We start from the raw sequence: 25240 nt of genomic DNA on the forward strand, positions 1-25240 counted from the left end.
GTGGTTGCTGGGAACTGAACTCAGGATCACTGGAAGAGTAGTCAAGTACTCCTAACCGTTGAACCGTCTCTCCAGCCCCCATACTAAAACCTATTAGAAGGATAAACAAATGAAATTTCCACTGATGTTAAGTACACCTTTTCAGTCATGGGTTCTATCATTGCCAGTATTGCCACCTCCCATCATCCTTTGCTGTCTAATCACGGCTTTCTCAGCATGGCAAACTAGTCTTTTAATCATTTCCCTAAATAACCATATTTCCTATCTTATCACACATAAGCTCCCAAATCTCCTAATTGATATGCGCCAGCATCACACACAGGGCTCTCAGCCTTTGCTCCTAAGGCTCTCCTTAGCAAGTTACAAGCCAGAAAAGCAGGCACCAAAGGGATGGAATGGAATAGCCACGCTCTGTTGGACCTTAGATCATTTACTATCATATGAGAACTGGAGCCCTCAACTTCTTTTATGCAAATAGTAAATGTTTACTTTTGCAGTTTTCCCAGCTTAATTTACACAGTGTACTGGCTCTCCATAATGGATGTCCTGAATATAGACCTCAACCTAAACACCATCAGGCAAGATGAAGTCACATTTGTTATTTCTAATTCCAACCCTCTCATTGAATAGTCTTGACATTTGATATATTGTCCTGTCTACTACAGATTGTACTCTCAAAAAGTTAGCCTTAGAAACTCTAGCCCCAGTGGGAAGTAGTGGCACATGCCTTGATCACAGCACTCAGAAGGCAAAGGCAGGTGGATCTCTGCAAGTTCGAAGCCAGTCTGGTTTACAGATGTTCCAGGACACTCAGGGCTGTTACACAGAGAAACCCTGTCTCAAAAAAAAAAAAAAAAAAACAAAAAAACAAAAGAAAGAAACTCTAGCCCAAGAAGAACAGCTCACCCTTCACTTTAATAGACTTTTATATAATTTTTTTCTAAGATAGTATATTGGTAGATAATAGAAATATTTATTTGGATAATCCAGGATAAATATTTTCCAGTTGTAAGCCTAGCACTTTGAATTATGTAAATTCTATTTTTAGGATCAAAATATATTTTGATGTGTTTGGGAAGGAGGGAGGAACAGAGGCAAGTTTTGGTTGAATTACATTACTGCCTTATTTACTTCTCTTGGTGTATAACTCCACAGTTTAATACTTGGGCAGTGGAGACCAGGAAGATCAGAGGTTCAAGGTCAGCCTCTGCTACTAGTGATTTGAAGCCAGTCTGGGATACAGGAAACATGGTCTCAAAAGACAAACAAACAAAATCTTTCTAATTTAAAAATGTTACTTAACAGCCAGGTAATGGTGACACACACCTATAATCTCAGCCCTTGGGGGACAAAGGAAAGTGAATCTCTAAGTTCAAGGCCAGCCTGGTCTACAAAGTGAATTTCAGGACAGCCAGAGCTGTTACACAGAAAAACCCTGTCTCAAAAAAAAAATCAAAATAAAAAATGTTACTTATGACAATTGGTTCCCTGAACAGGGTCTAAACAGTGAAGCTTCCTGAGAACCCCAGACCCATAATTCCCTTCTTAGCTGAGTGTGGATCAAACATGGGAAGCATAGTTAACTTCTCCGTAGCTAAGCCCACAGGCTTCTACTCCACACGGCCACCCAGGTTTACGTGATTTCCCACCGTGGCTGCAGTTTTATCTTTCTGTTAACTTTAGCTGGAAAAAAATGTATTGTCATGGTTTATTTCTCCCTTTCTGGGTTTCTCATGCAATACCCCAGGTCTGTAATCAAGTTCCATCCACTTCTCCTTAAAGCTATATCCAAAGTATCACCACATCTTAGCATCCTTGCCCCCCATGCTGGTCTTTCAGACATCATCCATGCCTGGGTAATTGCAACTGACTCTTGCTTGTTTGTTTTACATCCTGACTGCAGTACCCCTCCCTCCTCTCCTCTCAGTCCCTAGTCCCTCCCCAACTTTCCTCTGCACCCCCCCATCCATGCCTCCTCTGTTTCTATTAAGAAAAGGGCAGGCCTCCCACAGATATCAACAAAACAGGGCACATCAAGCTGAGGACTAAGCACCTCCCCGTGAATCAAGGCTGGGCTAGGTGACCCAGTATAAGGAGGAAGAGGGTCCCAAAAGCTGGGAAAAGAGTCAGAGACAGGCCTTGCTCCCACTGTTAGAAAGTCCCACGTATAGACCAAGCTACATAACTGTCACATATATGCAGAGGGCCTAGGCCAATCCTATGCAGACTCCCTGGCTTCTCTGTGAGCCTCTGTGAGCCCAGGTTAGTTGATTTTACGCGTTTTCTTATGGTGTCCTTGACCCCTCTGTGCCTACAATCCTTCCTCTCCCTCTTCAGCAATATTGTTCAGGTTCAGCCTAATGTTTGACTGTGGATCTTGGCTTCTGTTTCTACCAGTACAACAGACTCTTAACTGTTTCCTTTATTGTGTATTTTCTTCCTTCAACCTGTCTTCTACACAAATAGAAGTTATGATTGTATGCTTCTGTGTTAAATCAACCCTTTTGTTGAAGGAGTGGCGAAGCGAGCAGGCCTGCTTTTCGTCCCGCCCAGCTCCCGCATGGTTAGCTTTACACCCGGAATAACAACACACAGATTGTATTCATTTAAACACTGCCTGGCCCATTAGTTTCAGCCTCTTATTGGCTAGCTCTCACATCTTGATTAACCCATTTCTAATAACCTGTGTAGCACCACGAGGTGGTGGCTTATCGGGAAAGATTCAGCATGTCTGACCTGGCGGCTGGTTCCATGGCATCTGTCTCACTGCCTTCTTCCTCCCAGCATTCTGTTCGGTCTTCCCTGCCTACCTATGTTCTGACCTATCAGGCCAAGCAGTTTTCTTTATTAATTAACCATTGAGAGTAACACATAGACAGATGACCCTCCTCCATCACCCTTTTACTGTCCCCCTCAAAGTTAAAGTCACCATCCTCACCCTTGACCTCTGAGGTGCTATATGATTGGTCTGCCTCTGTTTCTGTCTGCCTCAGTATCTAGCTGCACTTTGCCAACTAATGTGTGTTCTACTGACCTCCATGTGTTCCTTAGCACACTGGACAGCTCGGATTCTTACAGACTCCTAGTCAGAAATGACCTTTGCCAAAGAATCTACCTCTCCTGAGACCTTTGTTTAAAAGCTGCCTTCTGGCTAGGTGGTGGTGGCGGCACACGTCTTTAATCCCAGTGCTCAGGAGGCAGAGGCAGGTGGATCTCTGTGAGTTCGAGTCCAGCCTGGTCTACAGAGCATGTTCCAGGACAAGCAAGGCTACACAAAGAAAGCCGGTCTTGAAAAACAAACAAATAAATGAGTAAATAAATAAATAAATAAATGAAAATTGCCTTCTAGGCTGGGTGTGTGGCTCAGTTGGCAGAGTGCTTTGGTAGAGTGCCACAGCCCTGTATTTGACCCCCCAGCACCACATGAAGGAAGTATTGTATTTTATGCCTCTAATCTCAGCACTCCAGAAGTAGACACAGAAGGACCAGCAAGTTTGGAGCCAGCCCGGGCTACAGGAACCTGTCCAAAGAAAAGAAAAACTTATGTTGAGCCTTTACAGCATGTGTGTGAAAATGTCCAGTATATGCTTCCCAGATACAGAATAAAGGTCTAACTCTAGTCAGCAGGCTGTGAATAATCAGAGTCTATAGTGATATAGTGATATTCTGAAAAAGCGTCTTGAATGAGAAGGAAAAGCTAAGGGCAGGTAGTGCACATCCCTCAAAGACCGTATTTCCCAATGTGGTATTTTTCAAATTTTGAGTTAAAATGCATTCAAAAGGGAAGCAGTGCTCCATGTGGTCAAACATAGATTTTGGAGACAAAAATGCCTAGACTTAAATTCTAGGAACTCCACTCATGTCTGTGTGATCACAGGAACTACATATCTCAGTTCCCTCTTCAGCAAAGAGAGAATAACAATAATTAATAATTGTTTTAAGAACTGAAATGTTAATAGTTAAAATAATTCTGGAATATAAGTGTGTAATATATGTGTTCTTAAATTATATTTTAAATGAAAAAAGGAAAGCATTCTTGATCTATCCTGTTTTGTGTTACATAAATCCATCTAAACATAAATTCAATATTAATGATCTATAATCATATACAAAAATATAGACAAAGTCTAACAGCTAATCAGATATAAATATAATCAAATTCTAGAGCAAATAAATTTAAAAGTTACAATGTTAGGGCTGGACAGATGGCTCAGCCATTATCAGCACTTGCTCTTGCAGAAGACCTGGGTTTGATTCCCAGCACCCACGTGGTTTACAGCCATCTTTACCTCCAGTTATAGGGTATCCAATGCCCTCTTCTGACCACCATGGACATCAAGAACACACATGATTCACATACAAACATGCAAGGGAAACACTCACACATAGAATGAGTTAACCTAATCTTAAGAGTTCCAATGTCAGTTTAATGCGATAATCTATGTTACTTTGACCACAACTCAGTTGCTGTTCTCAGCTTGCAAAGCAGACTGGCTGCTTAAGCTGACTGTGCTCCTCTTGCCACATGCTAGATCTGACTCACCTCCTGCTGCTTTTTCACAGTGCCCCAAGACAGTATTTAACCTTAGAACATGTCTACCCCAGTTCCCTCCTTGGCTGAAGGTAATTAGAGCAGAACCTTTCAGTACTGATATACTGTATGCGCACGCATATGAAGGTAAAAGACACAGAAATTCAATGGTATTGCTTGATTAGAGAGCAGTCATCCAGATGCTCTAAAGTGAGCACACGTGTGTGTGTTTGCGTATGTGTGTGTTATAATTTCAATAAAATGGTCAAAATGAAGACAGAAGTTCAGTCTTCCGAAAAACTTGTATATGTCAGTACCATGTCACCTGACCCCAGTTATAAGAAGTACAATTCTTCGGAGCTGCTTGCGGAAAGGATGATAATAATGAAGGGCTATATATAGCACTATAAGCAATAAGAAAGAAAATAATTATGTACATTGGACTGTGGAGGGGCAGGAGCTGTGACAGAAAGAGAAACTAAAGAGAAAGTGAGTGAATTGTTGAAAAAGATGTGAGATCTTGAAATTAACAGAGGGCTGAGTATGGTGGCGTGTGCCTTTAAACCCAGCACTTGAGAGGCAGAGGCAGGCAGATCTCTGTAAACTGAGGTCAGCCTGGTCTACCTAGGGAGATGAGCACAGCCAGGCTACACAGTGAAACAGCTGGACCAGAATAAGAGGAAGTGAACCTTTATACACGCTTGTTGATTTTGTCCAGAGACAGCATCCCAAGAACCATTTAAGAGAGAACGGGTTTATTACCACTCGCAGTTAAAGGGCACAGCGTGTCTTGGCAGGGAAGCCAGGGAAGCAAGACTCCGATGCAGCTGGTCACCATGCATCCCAGTCAGGAAACAGGGGATGCAGAATGCATGCTGCTGCTCACTTCTCTTTCTCCATTTACAGTCTGGGACTGCAGCTAAGGAATGCTGTCACTCATCCTGGCAGAGTCTTCCCAGCTCCATGTAATCTTGTAACCAAGATAAGTGCCCATAGCCTTTCCCAAAGACCAATCTCTGAGGGACTTCTGGGTTCTGTAAAACTGACAATTAACATTAATGGTCAAAGACAGCATTACACAGACTTAAGTTTCATTTTCAAAATGTATACACTTCTTGTTATGTAAAGATCTTAATCAAAGACAGTATTAGACAGATTTAAATTTCATTTTCAAAACTTATACGCTTCTCGTTATGTAAAGATCACAATCGACAAAGCTTGCCTGCTCAGCGTTTAGCTGGAACCTTACCCTCACAGACACCGAGAATGTATGCCTGGCTTACGCCCTGGAAAAAACCTCAGGATTAGCAGACATTTGATCAAGATATACAGGAAACGGACTTGTGCGAGCAGGTAGAGCTGGGAAATGAAGGTTAGTATTGCCAGTTGCTCCTACCAACTTCAAGCAACAGGTATGTGTATTACAGCATCCCGAGGAAGCAGTGGTGTGAGGGCCAGGCTGGGTTAAGATCATAAGCAGAGGAAATTAATTCGGTTTCTCTTCAGCACAATTTGCTCCAGAAATGAATCACTTCCCTTGCTAATGAAAACTGGCGGCTATCGGGCAGATCTGGACAGCTGATTTAGCGTGGTTTTAGCTGCTGTGGAGGTGGGATAAACAACTGCCTAAAAGCCTTGTTTATTCCGAGCCTTGGTACCAAACAGGTGTCCCAGAGTCCCAGGGATAGTGAATCATAAACACGCACAGGACATTTTTTTTCCATTAGCATTTTCAGCTACTAAATAGAAACAGTAATGGCTCAGAGACCGCAAGCCTTATTTTAAGATGTCTAGACTTCTAAAGACATCTTTCTATGCATCAGATTTAAACTACCTGGATCCAGAATATACTGTCAAATTATTCTGTGTTTTTGGAAAATAGCTAGGAAGCATACATATGTCTATGGGTGTGTGCGTATGAGAGATCATGGGAAATGAGTACATGAAGTTACCAAAAACTGATGCCCGTCCAATCGGAGTCGTTACAGCACAGTGCTGGGCTTGCACCTCTCCTAGGCGTTGGTGCGTGGGACAGCAGGTTGCTATGTGATTCATTCCCAGTGCAAGCTCGACACAGAAACCATCCTTTTGTAGTTTGGTGGGGCGGGGGGATGTAATTCAGGAAACTAAATGTAATCACCAAAGAACTGAAGGAGTGGGTGTTAGGAAGCTGCGACTGGATCACAGTAAATAATGCACGCTTGAAAAATGCATAACGGGACCATATCAAAGATCTAGAGATACGGAGGATGAGGTTTGGAGGCGGTTTTTATATCCTCTGCAACCACTACGTTGACTCTTAACATTCGGTTCTGTTGATCGTTATTAGCAGCAGGAAGGGCAAAGACGATACTGCTTCTCACTTCAGCCTTCTAGGTACAGTAGAAAGGCTTCTGCATGTGTCAGCCGAAGTCACATCATGAATTCTGTTCCCAAGAGGGCCCAGGAAGCACAGGGCTTCGTTTTGTAGTCCTAAGGCCATTCTACTGGTGAGCAAGTGGATGACGATAAATACAGCAAAACTTTCCTGCCCAACCCCAGTGGCTTCCATATAGTCTGCCTCTTTTTAGGTTCACAGTTACCGGGACACCCCATAAGAGACACATACCATTTCTAGTTCCAGTTCATGGATGAGGACACTGTAACAGTAGGAAGCCTGTGCACGGTCACATACTTTGTGTAAGCAGGCGGATTTAAATAATGTAGAAATACCTACTTCCACCATGTGCCATTTATGTAATAGCTGATATTTTGCCTTTTATATAATATCTAACACTGCTCCACTGTCTCATAGACTGACAATCAAAAAACCCACTATTTACACAAATCATAGATCATCCAAGCAGATGGGACAGGTGGGCAACACAGCATATTAATTTAATTAATATTAATTTTATTAATTTAATATTAATTTAATGCTTTTAGAAAAAAATCTTCCCAGAAAACTAAACAAAAATATTACTGCAAAGCTCTGGGGTGCACATGGCCTAGATAAACTAATTAGATTATTATATTTGCATTGCTGGTTTGTGACAGACAGCTTATTACCCTCATCTTGGATAACAAGTTGGGCCTGGCATGGTATCATAAATGGATATGGATTGGTCACATCATGAGTGCAAGATAACTATTAGCAATAGAAGAATTTTATTACATTGGGTTACTTCCTTTATAGCCCATGTCAATCATCGTCCTTCCCAGGATCTCATATCTTGTCAGGTTACAGCACAAACGAGTAGATCAGACTTTGTAATGTGAGTTCCAGGGCGTCAAGGTTACAGTTCTGTTGCTGTACAGAGACATCATGACCAAAACAATTCTTATAACAGAAAGCATTGCAGTGTGGGTTTGCCTAATGTTTTAGAGGGTTAGTCCATGATCATCATGGAAAGGAGCAGGTAGGCAGTCATAGCGCTGGACACAGTAGCTGAGAGCTTTACATCCTGATCCACAGGTAGCAGGCAGAAAGAGAGAGATACTGGGCCTGGTATGGGCTTTTGAAACTTCAGAGTTTTCTACAAGGCCATAGCTCCTAAGCCTTGCCTAACAGTTCCACCAACTGGTGACCAAGCATTCAAATACGTGAGCCTATGGAGCCATTCTCCTTCAAACCACTACGCAGCATTTCTTAATAGAAATCATGTAATGAGTGGGTGTCCCGTGATTATAGAAGAATGGAAATTTGTAATCTTAGCAGAATGGGCTCTGTAGAATCCTGTATCTAGTGGGAAAAAAAATAAAACAGGGCCAACCAAAAGTGTAAGTGTAATCCCAGCACTTGAGAAGCTGACGGAGAAGGATGGCAAGTTAGAGGCCACTCTGTGCTCCACAGTGAAACTCTATTTGTTGTTGCTGCTGAAGCTGTTTTTAAAGGAAAATGGAAAGACTCTGCAATGGACTTCACTTAATTAGATACACACAAAGAGCATGTATATTCCCAGATTCTTATCACATTCACCATCAACAACCACATCCGTATCTCACATCCTTTCTTGACTGAGGACACGTACACTCACGTTCATGTTCTCTGCTTGACCCTCAACTCTTTCCCACACCCTCATCTCATAGACACTGTGCATGTATACACACAGAGGTGCTACTCACTAATGTCACGGAAAGTGAGAGATGGCAATGACAACTGGTTTAAGTAAAAGATTAAGATTTAAGAACTTTTCCTCCCATTTTTTTCTGAGTCTCTCTCTCTCTCTCTCTCTCTCTCTCTCTCTCTCTCTCTCTCTCTTTCTTTGTGTGTGTGTGTGTGTGTGTAATGTAAAGCACAAATTTTCAGGGGCAGGAAAAACACCTCACAATGAAAAATTTTCGAAACTCTTATTTTCATTGTATAGCTGTTTTCCAAAGGTAGTAGACTAGAGAATAGAAAGATGGCCCCAGTGGTTAAGACCACATTCCACTCTTAAAGAGAACCAAATTTCAGTTCCTGGCACCTTTGTTTGGTGGCTTAAAACCACCCGGAACTCCAGCGCCAGAGGACTCTGATACCTCTTCTCTCCTGTGCTCCTTGCACACACGGTGCCTACCCCCACACAGACAGATATATATACACATGACCAAAGTAATACATCTTCTCTTTAGGTAGTAGACTGGAGAGTTGATTCGACAGGGAATAACACTTGCTGTGGGCATGAGGACTTGAGTTTCGAATCCTCAGCACCTACATAAAAGCTAGTTATAGCTGGACCTGTCTGTAACCTTATCCCTGAGGGCAGAGACAGGTAGATCCCAAGATCATGCTGAACATCTAGACTAACCAAAATGGTGAGCTTCCAGTTTAGTGAGAGACCTTCACTCGGGGCAGTGAAGGTGGAACAGAATAGAGGAAGACACTTGACATCCTTATCTGGTCTCCTCGGGAAGGCGGGAAGGCGTAGGCACACTTATATGCTCAAGTATATATACACGCTTGCTCGCTCTCTCCCACTCTCCCTCCCTCTCTCTCCCTCTGACACACACACACACACACACACACACATTGTTACTTTCTTATCATTAATATATTATTTGTAATATGAGGGACAGAGAAAGTATGTTTAATTCTCCCATTTTTATAAATTGTTTTGAAATATGGCATGCAGGCAGGTTAGTGTATGAATCTAAAGTATACAGCTCATGTAATTACACGGTGAAGAGACCCATGTAATCACCACTCACACAGATGGAAATACCCACTCCTCTCTCTCCACCCGCGCCCATCCCTTTACCGCAGGCTAACGCCATTCCAATTTCTCACACCACTGATTAGGTTTTGTTTTGCTTGCACTTCAGATAGAGATGACCACATAGCATGTATTCAACCACGTCTAACTTTTGGTCCGGCTTAAAGTTTGAGATCATCCATGTTGCTAGGTGTTGCCATGGCTCATTCATCTTCAGTTCTGTACAGGACCCTTTGTTAAATATCACGTTCCATTTATACATTCTGTTTTTTGATTGGCGTTGAGGTTATTTCTGGTACTTGACTATTAAGCTGAATATTTTGTATATAGTCTTTGGAACAAATGTATTTATTTATGATCAACACTTGTAGAATGCTGGCTATGTTTTAGCTTAGGTTTAGAAGCCATCGCTAAATAGTTTTCTAAAGTACAAGTTACTTTACACCATCATACAATCTTTCTTTTGCTCTTCCTGCCACTTTTGAACTCAAGAAAGCCAGCACTGTGTGTGGTGACCCCATGGTCCCGTGCTGGCCTGCTGCTCTGTTTTGTAGCGCTTTCCAGTGTTTTGTTTGTATAACCAAGGACTTTAATTGTGATACCAAGGAATGGGGAAAATAAATCTACATTGTCTTTTGGGGAAACCTAATGTACTGGGTGGTTTTGTGTGTCAACTTGACCCACGCCAGAGTCATAAAAGGAATAAGTCTCAGCTGAGAAAATGTCTCAATGAGATGCAGCTATATGGCATTTTCTCATTTAGTGAGCAGTGCGGGAGGGCCCAGCCCATGGTGGGTGGTGCCATCCCTGGGCTGTTGGGCCTGGATTCTATAAGAAGGTGCGTTGAGCAAGCAACAGGAAGAAAGCCAGTAAGCAGTTCCCCTGCATGGCCTCTGCATCAGCTCCTGCCTCCAGGTTCCTGCCTTTTTTGAGTCCCTGTCCTGACTTCCTTCAATGATGAAGAGCAATGCTGGAATTTAAGTCAAACAAACCCTCCCCTCCCCAACTTGCCTTTTGGTCATGGTGTTTCGCCACAGCAGTAGAAACCCTGACCTAATGCTGGCTCAATTTGCATTTCTCTGACAACTAGTGAATTTGAAATGAAATGTTCTTTAAAGTTTAATTCACAGTTAAGAGTATCCTCTACTGTCTAATCTCTTGGCCATTTTGTAATGTGTTAATTTTCCTTCCAAATTAAGTTGTATGCATGTGCTATGGCTTACACTTTCCCTCTTTTTTAGAGATAAATTGAGAAAATCATCCCATGTTGTTAAGTGTAGCTATGCTTTATTCATTTTCAGGTCTATACAGGATCCAGTGTATGAGATAGATCATTTCATGTATGCATTTTTAAAAGCCATTTTCTTCATTTAATTTTTAATTATTTCTGTGTGTGTGTGTGTGTGTGTGTGTGTGTGTGTGTGTGTGTGTGTAGGAGAGGGGATGTGCACATGGAAACCCAAAGAGAGCATCAGATACCTTGGAGTTTGAGTCATAGATAGTTGCGAGCCACCCAAATGGATGCTGGGAATAGCACTCTGGCCCTCTATATGAGCATAAAGGTTCTTAACCACTGAGCTATCTCTCCAGCTCCTTTCCCCACACTCTGTTTTTTTCTCTTCCTTTCTCTCCTCTGTCCTGTTTCTTTCTTCTCTGTTCCCTTTCCTTAAAAGGAAATGTTTCAGCTGGGCTCATTTTCTGCCATGGCAGCTTCTTTTTTCTTTTTCCTTCCTTCTTTCTTTCTTTCTTTCTTTCTTTTTCTTTCTTTCTTTCTTTCTTTCTTTCTTTTTTGCATTGTGCCAACCCTCTTTTCTCTCTATGTTTCATTCTCCCAATCCTTAGACAGAAGAAAGAACTCACAGGCAGGTAGAATCGCCATCAGAGCTGATATTCTCATCTGTAAGAGAAAAGGTGCTATAAAAAGTTCCTAATTTTATTATATGTTTTAGCTTTTTTATGTTGTCACTGAGCTGCACCCATTTCAAGAAATTTGGGGGTCACTGTCCCCCTTAATGAGTAACCCTTACAGGATTTAGCTGTTCCAAGTCCATCCTGATAATGATGCGAACAGGGAGGAATTAAACAATGCAGTCATCCTGATGGCTCATGTGATAGATGATTCTAGAGGCAAGATGATGAGCTCGGGGCGACTTCAGTAATATGCGTGCTCGATTTGGTAATCAGGATGACTTTGGGGCATCGAGGTGGATGCAGAGTCTCTGAGGAGAGGAAATGTTTACTGAGGTGAGGAAGCCGATGGCAAGTTTAGGGGTAACTGATCATAAGGACGCCCGTGGCCTCTGATGCGAAGAACAGCTTTCTCATCTATCTCTACCTCCTGCTGTTAAAGCACAGGAAATTAGGACAAAATTGGAATGAGTGCCACGCTCGTCTGCCTAGCAAAGCACAGCAAGTCTAATTAGCTGGCCCTGACAAGCACATTCCACAGAGGAAAAAATGCCAGGAGGAGCCAGCGAGATGGCTTTGCGTGAAGGCACTTGGTGCCAAACCCGATGACTTGAGTTTGATCCCTAAAACGCATGCACTGGAAGGAGAGAAATGACTCTTATAAGACCTCCACATAAACTAAACACTGTGCCATGTGTGCGCACGGACACACACACACATAAACACACACTCACGGGGGGGGGGGAGGAAGAGGACAAATAACAAACAAATAAATTCAGAAGCATTTTTTAATGCCAGGAGTCATGTGTGATGGTGTGTATCTCTAGAAAACACCCTCTAGTTAGAAGCCTGTTTTCTTTTCAATGTAGCATTTAGGAAAAGGCTCCCGGCTGTGTGCTGACTTCCTATTATCTATAGGCTGTCTAACTTTGAAAATAACACCAGTGTGGCTAGTAAACAGTTTCTAACATGGGTTCTGTTGACCCAGTAATGGTAGCTGCATAATGTTAAAGACCAGCACTGTATAATTTGTGGTGGTGCATTTAAAACTCCTGGAAAACATAAACCTTTGAAATCTGAACTTGGTCTAGAATTTCCTTACTCAAGAAGAATCAAGGGAATTGCTGTCATCATGAACTATTTTTCCCAAGCCACCTAATGTCACCCTCTCCATGCCTCCAGTCCCTTCTTGGTCAGGGCCTTGAATATTAACTAAGAACAAACAGAACAGCAAGGGGGACAGATATGGAAGTAAAGAAGAAAAGGGAGAGAATCCAGGCATAGTGGCACAGTTATAATCCCAGCACCCAGGAGACTGATGGGGAGGATTACTTATAAGGCCATCCTGAACAACACAATGAGGACCTATCTCATATATATGGATAAGAAGAAAAGAATCAGACGAGGAAGAGGATGAGATGGAGAAGGAAGACAAAGATGACCTTGGCTGTGATAACTGTAGGACAGCACCACCAAGTGAGTAACTGGAAGAGATTAGGAATAATAAACCCAGAAAAACAACTCAAGAATCACTTTGACTAACCATTGAGAGACCTACTAAGTGTCCATCACTAGAATACAGAAAAAATAACTAGAACAATGAAGGAATTACAGCAGAGAATTTCCTCATCTATGAGTTTGTTCAAAAATAAAAGAGCTAAACTAGATGTAGTGGTGTACACCTTTAATCCTAGCAATTGTGAGTTCAAGGCCAGCCAGGGCTATGAAGAGAGACCATGTCTAAATAAATAGATATATGGGTAGAAGATGATAGATAGATAGATAGATAGATAGATAGATAGATAGAGATGATGATAGATAGATAGATAGATAATAGATAGATAGATAGATAGAGATAGAGAGAGATGATGATAGATAGATAAATAGAGATAGAGAGAGATGATGATAGATAGATAGATAGATAGATAGATAGATAGATAGATAGATAGATGATAGACAGACAGATAGATGACAGACAGATAGATAGATAATCTATGCTATGTTATATCCATATCTCTGAGTAGATTCTTCAGAAGACATTAATGTCACATGTAAATTGAACAAAACCTGGGATTCACATCACACAGGCTGCATCTAGCCTGACTTATTCTTCTCAGCCCTGGGGTGCAACAGGACAAATTCGTAATCCTGCCTTACTCATGGAGAAAGTGGTGCTCTGAAGGTATTAGGAGACATAGCCAAAGAAAAACTCTGGCTGATTGGCTCCAGAGGCCAAGAGAAGCAAGGCTGCATTAAATGCCACTCAGCTAATGTTGGTGTTGCAAATCAGTAACCCCAATTGCTTGGGAGGCTGAAGCAGAAAGATTGCAAATTCAAGCCTGACTTAGGTACTTTAGTGAGTTCCTGTCTCCAGAGCAAAAAGAAAAAAAAGATAGGAATACATATTAATGTTGGTCCCAGGTGCTGTCTCCCCATGCCATCACCAAAATACTTTGCTGCCTGAATAGTGCCTTTCAGCACAGTGGTATAATGTCACCTGAAATGGCTCCTGTCCGTCTGGCTAATTGGTAAGTGTTTTGAGTTCTGGGAATAATAATAAAAAAATCAAAAATACTAACAATAAAAACATTTGGCAACATTGCCAAATGCTATATGACACCTATCCTTTCGTTACAATGCCAAATTGAAATCCTCATTAACACTTGGAGGACACTAATTTAGATGACAAACTAGTAACCCTTAAAAACTCACTCATTGGTTATTAGTCAGCATCTTTCAGTTACATATAGAAACAACTACCTGTGAAAGGTAAGTGATTGATCTTGAAAAGCCTAACAAGGGATTCACGTGGTGCATTAAAGGCCATTGGTATGAATAGTACATCAATGAGGTCAGAGCTGCCCTGATATAACTACTACTCAGTGATTAGATCCACCAAGATCATCAAGCCTTCAACATACGAAGCTTAGGACATACTTCATACCCAAACCATAGCACTGTGTTTCCTGGGATTACACGCATTTTTTTTTTTGCCACTGAAGACATTGATACTTGAGATGCATCTTATTAAAAAAGATGACTTATAGATTTAGAAGAATGGGAGAAAAATATGGAGGAGGAAGCTTTATGCCACTAATCAAAGCATGGGTTAAAACAGAGACCCAATCAATTTGAATGTTCACTCCTCAAAGCTAACTTTCCCATGCTTTTGTCTTTAATTTTCTTCTCTTCCATTTACTTGTTCTTCACAACTATGTGTGTTTTCCTCAGACAACCGTGGGACTACAGTGAAAAATAATGCCATAATAATTAATCTAAGAAAAGAGTTGCATTAATAGTCTCAAATCCCAATTCTAAGAGGTAAAGAACCTTCCAGGACACTGTAGCATCCCTTCTAAACCTCTAGTTTGGAAGCACAGCTTTGATGAGTGATGTGGGATTCCCCTATGTATGCTGTGAATACCATTGGTTAATAAAGAAACTGTCTTGGGCCTGCATAGGGAATAAAGGTAGGCGGGGAAAACTAAACTGAATGCTGGGAAAAGGAAGGTGGAATTAGGGAGAAGTTATGTAGCACAACCAGAGACAGATGGACGGAACTTTATCTGGTAAGCCACAGCCATGTGGCGATACACAGATTAATAGAGGTGGGTTAAATTAAGATGTAAGAGTTAGCCAATAAGAATATAGAGCTAATGGGCCAAGGAGTGATTTAATTAATACAGTTTCTGTGTGATTATTTCGGGGCTAAGCAGCCGGGAACTAACTAGTGGCCTCCTCCAGCAGATGATATCATTGGTTTGCTTTCATCCATGCAGATGTGATCATTTGAGCCCTACACTGTGGCCCCATCACTTATTTGGAGAACTAGGGATTGTGTGTTTACCTTGTTTCTCCTAGGAAAATGATGCTTGCAAATGAGCTACGTTTTCCTCTTGGGTTATGTAGATATCTCAGAATTGCATCACCCGTGGTCCCAAATGTCGTTCTCCACAGATGCTTGGAAATCAGATAACGCCATCCATAGGGAAGTAAGGAGTTAGCTGGGTTATGTTGACACTGCTTCTCTACACCCTGAGTCACTCTGTAGTGTCCTCTTCTCTGTGTATTGTGAGCTAAACAAAGCTGTTGTTCATGTTTAGATGCCTTTTGACTTTCTTTTTATCCTCTGATGAAATACATTAAAGAAAAAACAGACACTTTAGAGGGCAGCCCAACTGTCAAAATAGATGATATGAAAATAGCAGTAAGTCTTAAACAAAGTGGACTTTCATTGCTGAAGTCCCTCAGCCTCTGTCTTAATTATTAATCAGTGCAGTCTGCAGAGAGAGATCAAGTATTGATACAGTCACTGGAAACTTAAAGCCAAATGCCAGTCTTGCCTGACAGTCTGCCTTTCTAAGAAACTCCAAAATCCCAACCTAGCCAAAAGACTTTGGTTCTGGAAAAAAAAAAAAAAACACCTTCCAAAACAGGTGTATAATGTCACCTGAAGATGATCTTGACTATCTAGATAATTGGTAAGTGTTTTAACTTTCAAGAATAATGCTAATGAAATTTTTAAAAATTCAATGCTAAAAATAAAAGCTTTTGGCACTATAGCCAAATGCCATATGGCACCTAATCTTCCATTATAATGCCAAATTAAAGTCCTCAATACATACTAGTAAGACACTAGTTTGAATGACAAAGCAATAAACACTAACAATCCACTCATTGATTACTATTAAGCATCTTTTTATTTATATATAGAAGTAACTACCTGTGAAAGGTAAATCACTGGGTTTTGAACTTTTCTCTGTAATACTTGTGCACACTCAGAGATGCCTCTTCAGTGTTTATTGCAACCAAGCTGCCAGAAAAGTTAGGCTGAGTTTTATTAGTGGGGCCTTCAGTCAAAGAATAATCCAAAATATCCCAGGGAGCTGCTGTGATACGTGATGTTGGGGACACTGCGGGAATTAAAAGGTGCAGTTTAACTCAGGCTGCGAACTTCAGAAGGACTCCCAGAGGCAGTGGTGCTGAGCCTGCACTGTAAGAATGAATGGAGTGGCCAGACAAAGAAGCAAAAGCTGTCAGCACAGCATCCTCCTGTTTTACAAGAAGATGGTAAGAGCAGATGTCAGCATCTCTGTATATCAGGTTTGTAAGGGGGCTGTGTTGTTCACGGAGAACAAGGGCTTGATGCTGGAGTTAGTAGGGGATCAGAGAAGGATTCCAACAGAGGGGACACAAGACCAGATGAATGTGTTTTTGAAAAGTCCTACTTACAAGCAAGGAAAGTCACATAATAAAAAGGAGGCACACCGAGAGAGGGCCTGCGTGATACCAGGAAGGGCTGGATGGAGTAGGGAAACGTTTGGAACACAGGAACAGATGCTTGATTGAATATAGAACTGAGGTTTGAAGCTGAATTTTCTTACCTAGATTGCTTTAACTGGAGTATGCTTAATCGAAGGCATCATGTTCTTCTAATGTCTCTTAATTTGTCTAAAACTTCCCGTCTATAGTATCATTTTAGCTATACAGTAGTTTGACATTTGACATTTATACTCAGCTTTGAACTTTGCAGAACACTTCCTTTCCTTGGTTCCCTTAAATATAAAGCTTGACATTTAAAAAAAAATGATTTGGTTAAAATTAACCTAGCTGAGTTTGGCCAAGGTGGGAATTAAACCAAGTCTCCAAGTCTCCATTTCCCCGAGTCTGAAGTTTTAATTCAGAGAAAAATCTTAAAGCTCACCACTCTATGCCTCTTCCACCTTTTTTTATCCTGTTTCACACACACACACACACACACACACACACACAAGAGTAGCTTCTGGGCTAGGTGAGGCAGCACACACCTTTCATTCCAGCACAGTGGTAGAGTAGGCAGATCTCCGTGAGTCAAGGCCTGGACATAGTAAGCTCCAAGCCAGTCAGGGAGACATAATAAAATGATGGAGAAGGGTCATCTGTCATGTGTTACGTTCATTGGTGAATAAAGAAACTGCCTTGGCCCTTTAATAGGACAGAAAATTAGGTAGGTGGAGTAGACAGAACAGAATTGTGGGAGAAAGAAGGCAGACGCTTCAGGCAGTCGCCATAGGCAGTTGCCATAGGCAGTCGCCAGGCCTCACCTCTCTGAGTCGGATGCAGGTTAAGATCTCTCCTGGTAAGCGACCACCTCGTGGTGCTACACAGATTACTAAATATGGGTTAGTCAAGATGTGAGAGTTAGCCAATAAGAGGCTGAAACTAATGGGCCAAGCAGTATTTAAATGAATACAATTTGTGTGTTGTTATTATTTCGGGTGTAAAGCTAGCCGGGACACAGCCCCGCCACTCCATCTACAATGAGACTCTAAAATAAAATAAAGATGGCAGATTCTGAAGGATTTCTGAATCCAACAGGAAGCAAATAACTTTGGAGATCTACAAAGAAATCTTCAGCACGTCTGGAGAGGGAGATGCAACCAGCAGAGAAGACAGGAAGCAAAGCCACAGAGTGGTCCTGGCCTTCCAGTTGCCAGAATCCGCATCAGTTACTGTGCTGATGTTTTCAGCGAGTCTTCCTGTAAACCACACTATCCCCGGAAGGTGGTGAAAGACCGGCTGATATTGGCCACGACCTGGCAATTCCTGCAACGTCTCACCTGTTCAGAGGGGCCTGCATCTCAGCCTCTAAACCTCTCTCAGTTGCTGACTGGGTTGGCTGAGACTCTTTATGCAGTGACTAGGAAAATACTCCTGTTCTGACCAAGGGTGGGGACTACCATCGCTCCATTGTTAACACAGCGCAGAATCCCAACCTCACTGTGCAGAGGAAACATCAGTCCTGATTCAAAACGGGGGAGCTCCACTGGGAGCAATGGAGTTCCTTGCGATGATGGCACAAGATACTTTGTGCGTTTTGTTTCTCCTCCTCCTCCTCCTTTTCCTTCTGTCTCCATCCATCAGGCTCTTACTATGAAGAATGACCTCAAGCCGCCTGCTTTTCGTCTTCAGTGTTGGGATTACAGACAAGTACCACCACACGCAAGTGTAGCCTCTCTATCCACGTTGTTGATTGGAAAGCAGCAAAATGCCTGTCTTAGGTGATGTATACAGGTGTGGGCAGGGGAGAACTTTTATCTGCAGGCTTCATTAGTGTTTTATAGGAGCCAAAGGCGGTAATGCTTCCGGATGCCCCGAGAGGAAGAACTTTGTAATAGAAGTTCTTGACCACTGTGTTTCTTTTTTAAGGCAGCTTGACATGCGGTCTGCAATAGCTGACCTGCCCCAGAGATCAACTCTTACTTGTAGCTAACTAGTGTCATAATGGTGGTCAGGTAACTTGGGCTTAATAGAGAAAATCAATCCCCGGGTTTGTAATTGTATACCCTTCATCCTTCTGCAGGAATTCATTAACTTTCTGCCTCCCTGCCTGTCTCAGCTTTCAGCATGCTCCCATGGCATCTAGAATTATGATTGGAGCTAATATTGCTTTAAAGAAACATGCGCGCGCACACACACGCACAGATGCCCCCCCCACACACACACAACATTGATACTTATATGTTTACCCTCTTTCTTGGTTCACTGTTTCAGGATAGGACTCACACTCATACTGTAGTCCCAATCCGCTTTGCTGTTGGATGCTTAAGAAAACAATGAGACTCTGACCTCCATCCCCTGGGGTCAGGGAGTCCGCTGACACCGTGCCCCATCCCAGTGTCCACCCAGCTCACGTTGCCCTGCACAGCCTACCGTTTTCCCTTATTTATGTAATGTCTGAAGTCGTTGTAGCAGGCCACCTTGGTCCCTCGCTGCTCACACCTCTTTTCATCCCCAGAGCCCTATCACCTTTCTTATTCCTCTCTCAAAAAACACAGGCTGCCCTAGATTACAGGGGCTCTGTGACTCTGCCTCCTGCACGATGATGCTATTTCAGTACCTATCTTTCCCCTTCCATACCTTTTACAAAGCTCCCGGGTCCTGCCTCGGCCTTTTCCCCTTTGCTTCTGCTGTTCCTCTTTTTATGCATGGCTCCACTCCCCTGCTTTCTATCTAGAAACCCAAAGCTGCTGATCGCTAGCCTCACTGTGATGTTTCTCTCGTTCTCTTTATATCTCTATTCATACCCGTAATACCTCATATGCTTCTATGCATGGTACTAATGATGTCCCTTTACCCCTCCAAACAATTGTTCCTTAAGGAATAGCTGTGACGCAGTAAACAGATACTCTGTTTTCATGCGTGTTTACCACTGGCAGTGACTGTACTTGTAGACCCTTCTTGTCTTGCAGTGGAGGTCAGGGTCTAGTGTCCTAGACATCAGTCTAAACAGGTCAAATGTCACCTCAATCCAATTAAAACCCAGTCTTTCCTGAAAAATGCAAGTATCTCCATGAAAAGTAGAAAGGTGACCTGAATTAAAATTCTACCACAGCAAAAATCTTAACCAACAACCCAAGCCCAGATGGGCAGGTCCCTGCCCAAAACACAAAGAACGTGAAAAACCATGATAGCTTGTTCTTGCCGTAAATTACCAATTCAGCAGTAATGTGAACCCGGAAAGAAAATGACCTTGATTTGATGAAACTCCAAACACACGGTTTAAAAGAACAATTATAAACATGTTTGAACAGCTCAAAGAGGAACCAGATATCTTCCAATAAAACACAAACAAATAGCTTGATGAGACATAGAAGTAAAGTCAAGATTTGAAAATAGAATTCAATAAAGAGGTAGAAACCTGATTTTTTTTAAATAGTGAAATAATGGTAGAAATGGAAAATAAAGTAGACCAAATTAAAAGTTCGATTGGTTTATCGGTTAAGAGTTTACATTGCTCTCACAGAGAGCCAGGTTCACAGTTTCCACAGCCACGTTGGTTAGCCTACAACTGCCTAGGACTCCAGCTCCAGGGGAGCCAATGCCCTCTTCTGGCCTCCCTGGGTACTGTCACTCACACGCAGATACCCAAACACAGACACACCTGTGTACGTGCCATGGGAAAGACTCAGTGAATAGCCTCACTAGGAGAACAGAGGACAGAATTCCAGAGTTTGAAAAAAAAAGGTAGAAGAACTGAATCACTCTGTCAAGGTCAATGATGATTTTAAAAAAAATCCTGAGGTGTCCTCCCCCACCCCAACTTAACGCGGTCCAGGTTCCCGGTCCCACCTAACGTGATCCTGGGTCCCCCCCCCCCCCCCCCCCCGCAGCCCACTGCCAGCGGCTTGGTGCCGCCGAGGGTCGGGAGCGCGCGAGCTCGTACCCACGGCTGCAAGGAGGGTTTCCCCAGACCGAAGCGCGGAAACGGGGTGCTCGGGCCTCCCCGCCCGCTCTCGGCCTGATCTTCTTGGTCGCAGACGCTGTGCGCCCTGCGCGATGGGTGCCAACGAGGACCAGGAGATGGAACTAGAAGCTTTACGTTCCGTTTACGAAGGAGATGAAAGCTTCCGGGAATTAAGTCCGGTTTCATTTCAATACAGGATAGGTGAAGATGGTGATCCCAAAGCCTTCCTAATAGAGATTTCCTGGACAGAGACCTATCCCCAAACGCCTCCGGTTATATCTATGAATGCATTTTTTAACAACACCATCTCCTCGGCTGTGAAGCAGAGCATCTTAGCCAAGCTACAGGAAGCAGTAGAAGTGAACCTCGGCACCGCCATGACCTACACGTTATTCGAGTACGCTAAGGACAATAAAAAGCAGTTCGTGGAGAACCACCATCCCGGGAACTCTACGCCAACACCCATAGCCAATATCATCTTGGTTGAAGCTCCCAGCACAGCCCCATCAAGTAAGAAAAAAAGACAAGAAAGAACAACTTTCCAAAGCTCAGAAACGCAAGCTGGCAGATAAGACAGATCACAAAGGGGAGCTCCCTCGAGGCTGGAACTGGGTTGATGTCGTGAAGCATTTAAGCAAAACTGGCTCTAAAGAAGATGAGTAGCACCTGCAGAAGAAGCGAGAGCGTCTCTGCAAGGCAGCCCGGATCAACATAACTCCTTACTTTTTCTGGCACCGAGTGGCTTTTTACAAGACATAGCTCTTTTGTATGTGTCTTTAAAAATAGAAGTGGAAAGTCCACGAAGAGATCTGGTTGTAGTAAATTATTTTCACAAGCTCGCCTTAATAAAAGGTGAAAGTGTAGCCATTGAGAGTACTCTCTGCAGCCGGGAGCATGGTCCGTGAGTCAGTGGTGACTTCCACCAAGCTGCTTGCAGGTGGCAGTTCAGTGGTGCCCCGGATAGTATCGCTGGTATCCCATGGCATGACCATAGCAACAGGCGTCTCTCCTTAAGTCGCCATCTCCTTCTGCTTGGATAACCACGAGAAAGCTGCTTCAGAGCAATCTCAGTACTGATGCTGAGAGTTCTGATTCTTTCCATAGTTCCTCATTCATCAGCAGTCAATTGCTTCCCCTTAATAAACTGAGATCTAGTTTTACTTTTCTCTTAGCTTGAATGAAGGTGTTTGATCATGAGATCTTCCAATTCTATGATGAATAGAAAGAATATAAGAAGAAAACTGAGAGTCTGGGAAAGAGCTCAGTCAGTAAAGGGCTTGCCGTGCAAGCACGAGGACCCGAGTTCAGGTCCCCAGCAGCCAGGGAGAAAACTGGGCATGTGCCTGAAACCCAGAGCTGGGCGGGCAGGGACGGGAGGATCCCTGCCTGGTGCTTGCTGGCCAGCCAGTCTGGCGGAATCCCTGAACTCCCAGTTCAGTGAAAGATGCTATCTCAAATAAATAAGGTAGAAAGCAATAGAAGAAGAAGACACATCGCAGATCTCAGCCTCAACAGGCAACACACACAAATATATATACCATACAACAAACAAAACAAAAGCAACAGGTTTGCCAAATACTTCAGAAAGCATTTGGATAAGTGCTAGCTCTTGTTTCAAATACTTCTCTTTGCTGCATATGCCAGGATGGGTATAAGATGCCTTAATATTTAATTTTTGTATTGTTGGAGACAGTGGTTTTAATAAATTCCTATTATCTGCTATTGTGATGTTTTGTTGGTAACTAAGGTCTTTCTGTGGATTCAGCCTAAAACACATTTCCAACCCTGGGCATAGTGCTTGGTTGTTGTGGGGGGTCTGCTTTTCGGTGGGTTTTTAATTTGTTTGTTTTTATTGTGTTTTCAAATATCCAGATGTGTTCCCCAGCCTCTGTGTCTTTTTAATAATAGACACACAAGTCTTTCACATGCTGACCTATTGTTGGACATGCTTGGTTCTTAAAGTCATTAGGAAAGGAAACCTGTGGTAGTTTTACCTGGAGATTCTGTGCGTGCGTGCGTGCGTGCGTGCGTGTGTGTGTGTGTGTGTGTCATGAGGTGACTGTATGTGCTTCAACGTTGTCAGAATGCCAAGTTGTACCGTGTAGTGCAGCCAACAGTTAACTTTTAAAGAAGTTACCGCAGCATGAGAGCAGCCTAAGAGGTGTCCATGGATTTCCCAGAGTACCCTTGGCTTCAGATAAATCGTGTGAGCTGTAAAGTAAGTGTGCTCACACTGAAAGAGTCTGATCGCACTTTAAAGAGCTGACTCTGTGATGCTTCATGAGTTAATAATGACATCGAAGACACCCAGACTATGACGTCTTTTATTTTCAAGGTTCTGTTTGTGTAGTTTTTATTGTCATTTTGATTTCTTTCTTTTTTTTTCTTTTTTTTAAGAAACATCTTGTAATGGAAAAAAAAAGTATTTCGTTCTGTTTTAAAGCTATTACACTGGTCAAAGTTATTGTGGGTCTTAGATCGCAAAGAATAATGCTAGTTAAATGCCAATGAACTATTTTTACTCTTTTTCTATGAATTGTACAAATCTCTGGGGCAGCTGGTGGCAGCGGTGCCTCCTGTTGCCTGTGTGGACACTTGAACTCTTGCGCCAATGTCGCCGTCACCGGATATGCCCCAGTATATTTTCTCAGAGTCTATTTCCTTAAAACTGTATGGATGACATGCCTGAGAAGCAATAAAGTTGGAATCATAGTGATTAAAAAAAAAATCCTGAAATAACATGCAAGCTCTTTGTGATATATACCACAGGCTTAGAAGAAGGAGAATTTCATACTAAAGAAATAGGAAATATTTTCAATAAAATCATAGAAGAAATTGTCCCAAATCTAAAGAAAGAGTTGCCAATCCAGATACAAAAGACTCACAGACCATTAAATAATAGGTAGGACTGGAAAAGAGTCTCTTCCTGTTATATAATAGTTAAAACACGGGGCTGGAGAGATGGCTCAGAGGTTAAGAGCATTGCCTGCTCTTCCAAAGGTCCTGAGTTCGATTCCCAGCAACCACATGGTGGCTCACAACCATCTCTAATGGGGTCTGGTGCCCTCTTCTGGCATGCAGGCATACACACAGACAGAATATTGTATACTAAATAAATAAATAAATATTTAAAAAAATAGTTAAAACACTAAATAAAAAAGACAGTGCATTGAAAGTTGCTAGAGATAAAGTCTGAGTAACACAAAGCAACACACACTCATCAGACCAACTGCTACTTCTTAATGGAAATGTTATAATCCAGAAGTTCACCAAACACAGACTCATCTGATTTTCATAAAACATACTCTACTAGATAACAAAATTGCCAGGCTGTGGTGGCATACACCTTTAATCCCAGCATTTGGGAGGTAGAGGCAGACGGATCTCTGTGAGGTTGAAGCCAACCTGATCTACAGAGTGAGTTCCAGGACAACCTGGACTACACAGAGAAACCCTGTCTCGCTAAACCAAAAAAAAAAAAAAAAAAAAAAAAAAGGCACAGATTAATCCTCAAACAGCAATGGTCAATGACTTTAATACTCCACTCTCCAAAGCCAGGCGGTGGTAGCGCACACTTTTAATCCCAGCACTCGGGAGGCAGAGGCAGGCGGATCTCTGTGAGTTCGAGGCCAGCCTGGTCTACAAGAGCTAGTTCCAGGACAGGCTCTAAAAAAAGCTGCAGAGAAACCCTGTCTCGAAAAACCAAAAAAAAAAAAAAAAAATACTCCACTCTCCACTCTCACCATCAGACAGATCACTGGAACAAAAACAAACAGAAGAACATTGGAATAAAATTGTATCATAAATCAAGTGGACCTCAGGGACATTTACAGAGCATTCCACCCAAATATTATAGAATATTCTTTCTTCTCAGGAGGCCAAGGCATTTTCTCTAAAATAGACAAGATGCTATGACTCCAAGCAAGTCTCAATGAATACAAGAAAATGGAAGTCATTCCTTGTAGTATATCTGATCACAGGAGAACAGGACTATAAATCAATAGCAAGAGCAGTTACAGAAAATATACACCAGTATCGAAATTAAACAACACATTATTAAACTTGGAATATGCCACTGAAAAAATTAGGAAGGACATTTGAAAATTCCTAGAAGTGAATGAAGCCATAACATAGCAGAACTCATGAGACACAATGAAAGTGGTTCTGAGGGGGAAGTTTATAGCTCTACGTGCCTACGTTTAAAAACCAGACAGACTTCAAATAAACAACCTAAGGACACATTTTAAGGCATTATGAAAACAAGGTCAAATCAAACCTCAAATTAGTTTATTATGAGAAAGAAATCAGGGAAACAATAGTTAATCCCAAAGGCCAGAGGAGAAAGACCACAAACCCAAATCATCATGGCCAAATTAATTAAAGCAAACTTTTTTATTCATG

General features: G+C 42.3%; 2 protein-coding genes across 2 annotated transcripts in view; both read left to right on the forward strand.

The window, feature by feature from the left end:
• Dlg2 (discs large MAGUK scaffold protein 2) overlaps window positions 1-25240 on the forward strand; it is a 701330-nt gene that overhangs the window by 453332 nt on the left and 222758 nt on the right.
• Window positions 20822-21606, forward strand: LOC119802602 (RWD domain-containing protein 4-like). Its single transcript, XM_038313619.1, is given in 2 exon segments — window positions 20822-21354; window positions 21356-21606. Coding segments are annotated over 2 exon segments (570 nt in total). The 5' UTR covers window positions 20822-20931; the 3' UTR covers window positions 21503-21606.

Source organism: Arvicola amphibius, chromosome 12 (genome assembly GCF_903992535.2).
Source record: "Arvicola amphibius chromosome 12, mArvAmp1.2, whole genome shotgun sequence".
In the NCBI taxonomy this organism is placed as follows: domain Eukaryota; kingdom Metazoa; phylum Chordata; class Mammalia; order Rodentia; family Cricetidae; genus Arvicola; species Arvicola amphibius.